This window comes from Bison bison, unplaced genomic scaffold (assembly GCF_000754665.1).
Source record: "Bison bison bison isolate TAMUID 2011002044 unplaced genomic scaffold, Bison_UMD1.0 scf7180017853228, whole genome shotgun sequence".
In the NCBI taxonomy this organism is placed as follows: domain Eukaryota; kingdom Metazoa; phylum Chordata; class Mammalia; order Artiodactyla; family Bovidae; genus Bison; species Bison bison.
In genome coordinates this window covers 7,161-10,511 of record NW_011483801.1, presented here as the reverse complement: position 1 = coordinate 10,511, position 3,351 = coordinate 7,161, and the positions used below count along the sequence as shown (strand labels likewise).

Below are 3,351 nucleotides of genomic sequence, written 5' to 3'. Positions count from 1 at the left end.
CGCTTACTCCTTGGAAGGAAAAGCAGAGACGTTACTTTGCCAACAAAGGTCCATCTAGTCAAGGCTATGGTTTTTCCAGTGGTCATGTATGGATATGAGAGTTGGACTATAAAGAAAGCTGAGCACCGAAGAATTGATGCTTTTGAACTGTGGTGTTGGAGAAGACTCTTGAGAGTCCCTTGGACTGCAAGGAGATCCAACCAGTCCATTCTGAAGGAGATCAGCCCTGGGATTTCTTTGGAAGGAATGATGCTAAAGCTGAAACTCCAGTACTTTGGCTACCTCATGTGAAGAGCTGACTCATTGGAAAAGACTCTGATGCTGGGAGGGATTGGGGGCAGGAGGAGAAGGGGACGACAGAGGATGAGATGGCTGGATGGCATCACCAACTCAATAGACATGAGTTTTGATGAACTCCAGGAGTTGGTGATGGACACGGAGGCCTGGCAGTTCATGGGGTCGCAGAGAGTCGGACACGACTGAGCGACTGAACTGAACTGAACTGATAGCCCATAAAGAATGTTGTGATAGTTTTGGGTGGACAGCAAAGGGACTCAGCCATACATACATACACATGTATCCCTTCTCCCCCAAACTCCCTTCCGATCCAGGCTACCATGTGACATTGAGCAGAGTTCCCTGTGCTGTCCAGCAGGTCCTTGTTGGTTCTCCACGTTAAACACAGCAGTGTGTCCACGCCTATCCCAGACTCCCTGACTATCCCTTCTCCCCATCTTCCCACTCCCTTGTAACGATAAGTTGGTTTTCCAAGTCTGTGAATCTCTTTCTGTTCTGTAAGTAAGTTTGCATCATTTCTTTTTAGATTCCACATGTAAGGGAAGCCACAGGATATTTCTCCTCTGTCTGACTGACTTCACTCAGTACGACAATCTCTAGGTACATCCATGTTGCTGCGGATGGCATTGCTTCATTCTTTTTAACGGTTGCGTAATATTCCATTGTGTATATGTACCACGATGTCGATCATTTTTAAAGTTTTTACTGAATTGGTTACAACAGTGCTTCCTTTTATGGTGTTTTTTTGTTTTTTGTTTTTTTTGTCTGCGAGGCATGTGGGATAGTAGCTTCCTGACCAGGGATTGAACTGGCACCCCAGGGCCCGAACTCACACCCCCTGCCTTGGAAGGTGACGTCTTACCTCCTGGACCTCCAGGGGAAGTCTCCCCTTCTATGATTCTTAAAGGAAAGTGTTCTGAAGACGTGAATCCAGAGGGCGTGTTTGCACTTAACATGAGGGTGCCTCTCCTCTGGGAGCCAGGACAAAAATGTGGGCCTGTCCGTCTTCTCTTCATCTCGTTTTTTATCTCCCCAGATTCCTCAAGAGCCACAGGTTATTCCCTCCGGTTCCGCAGATCAAAGATAAATTGAATGATAACCATCAAGTCGACCACGAGGTATGTCCGGGATGAGTGAGGGGGCAGCCAGGATGGACAGGTGGGGAACGGTGAGCCCAGAAGCTCGTCTGTGCTCACCCAAAGCTGAGGTCCACAGGAGGAGGCTGGAATCCCGTGTCCTGCTCGCTGGCTTTCTCCAGGGCTGAGTGGGGAGGGGGTTGGGGGTTTTGTCTGCAAGCTGTGTCCGGGGAAATTAGCCAGGTCGTGGAGAAGGAGGAGGAGAGAAGGGGAAGATAGGGATGGCAGAGAGACACAGAGACAGACTGAACGGGGTCCAGCCAGATCTCTAGCACACAGGATGAAAAACGATAAGGAACAGGAGACGAGAGACAGACTGAACGAGGTCCAGCCAGATCTCCAGGGGGGCAGCACATAGGATGAAAAAGGACACGGGATGAGACAAACACCCCCGCCCCCGATATGTAGGGCTTCCCTGGTGGCTCAGATAGTGAAGAACCTTCCCGCAATGTGGGACACCCTGGTTCGGTCCCTGGGTTGGGAAGATCCCTTGGAGAAGGGGAATGGCAACCCACTCCAGTATTCTTGGGCTTCCCTTGTGGCTCAGATGGTAAAATAAAATTTAAAAAAAATCCGCATGCTATGAGGGAGACCTGGGTTCGATTCCCTGGGTCGGGAAGATCCCCTGGAGGAGGGAATGGCAACCCACTTCGGTATTCTTGCCTAGAGAATCCTCATGGGTAGAGGACAGCCTGGTGGGTTATATACTCCATGGGCTCACGAACAGTTGGACACAGCTGAGCGAATAACAGTTTCACTTTCAAATGTGGGAAGCCCTCCCCTGCACATGTGTTCACCTGTCGAGCCCGTCTTCCCGAGGCAGGGACTGTGTCCTCCTCTTCCACGTTCTGCCGTCATGCCCTGGTGGGTTCCCCGGGGAGGTCTAGGGTCCTGAGACACTCTCCTTCCAAGCTCTGAGCTCCGTGCGGTCCCAGTGAGTGTGGTATGCGAGTCTCAGATGTCCCTCCCCTGGCTCATCCGCCGCCGCCGAGCTCCCACTCGGAGACCAGGCTCCCGTTTCTGTCTAAACCCTCCACCTCCGTGGCTCCTCCGGGGGCTCCTGGGGAGTTGACATCCCTGCCTTTCTCCCCCATCAGATGCTATGGGAGAAGTTTACACACGAAACGGGAAAAAGTGACAAGGAAGAGGTCTTAACCGTGGAGACAGTCTCAGAAGCCCCAGCGAAACTGTGACTTCCAGACATCTCCATACCCGGGACTTTCTAGAAGCTGTTGACTTTTTTTTTTTAATATTTTTTTTAACATTTCTTGAATGTTTTATTTACGGTTTTCGAATGAAGCTTTTTTAAATTGTTGTGAGTGTTTGTGTAGCTTTCTATCTTTTTGTTCTTTTAACAAGGCTTCCCAGGGAGTCAGTGGTAAAGCACTCACCTACGAATCTAAGAGACTCGGGTTCAATTCCTTGGTCGGAAAGAACCCCTGGAGAAGGAAATGTCAGCTCACTCCAGTATTCTTGCCTGGAGAATCCCATGGACACAGGATCCTGGGATCCTCATGGGGCCATGAAGAGCCGAACATGAATGAGCAACTAAAAAACAATTTTTTTTACTCTAAAAGATAATGTCATGTTTCTCAAAGGTGCTTTTGTAGCTGGAGAGATGTTTGCATGCCTTTCAAATCTGAACAACTTAATGCACCTCTCAGCGCCTCCTGGAACCCCATCCCTTCATTACACACAGGTGTCCAGACTGCCAGCGGCTGCTGGGGCGAGGACGCCATCTCCCCTGCCTCTGCTTCTCCTGGCGGACAGAATTCATCCTCCTGTTTTGGTTTCTTTTTTTTTTTTTTTTTCTGTATCAGCTACAGTTTAGAAAGAAATGAGTTTCCAGAGGCTACTGTCACGGGACCTCCATGATGGACTTGGCGTGGCAGGAATCTATCCGTTAACAGTTCGTACG

At 49.7% G+C, this 3,351-nt stretch overlaps 1 protein-coding gene across 3 annotated transcripts in view; it reads left to right on the top strand.

Annotated features, from left to right (window-relative positions):
• The window catches only part of CSF2RA (colony stimulating factor 2 receptor, alpha, low-affinity (granulocyte-macrophage)), a 16,371-nt gene extending 13,342 nt beyond the window's left edge, over positions 1 to 3,029 (top strand). For 2 of the 3 annotated variants that reach the window (XM_010854074.1, XM_010854086.1), the window contains 2 exons: positions 1,334 to 1,415; positions 2,531 to 3,029. In XM_010854074.1, coding sequence (XP_010852376.1) covers positions 1,334 to 1,415; positions 2,531 to 2,626 — 178 coding nt within the window. In that variant the 3' untranslated portion in view covers positions 2,627 to 3,029. The remainder of the gene's footprint in view (positions 1 to 1,333; positions 1,416 to 2,530) is intronic. The other variant, XM_010854082.1, reaches the window with a different exon arrangement.
• The last annotated feature ends 322 nt before the right edge of the window (positions 3,030 to 3,351 follow it).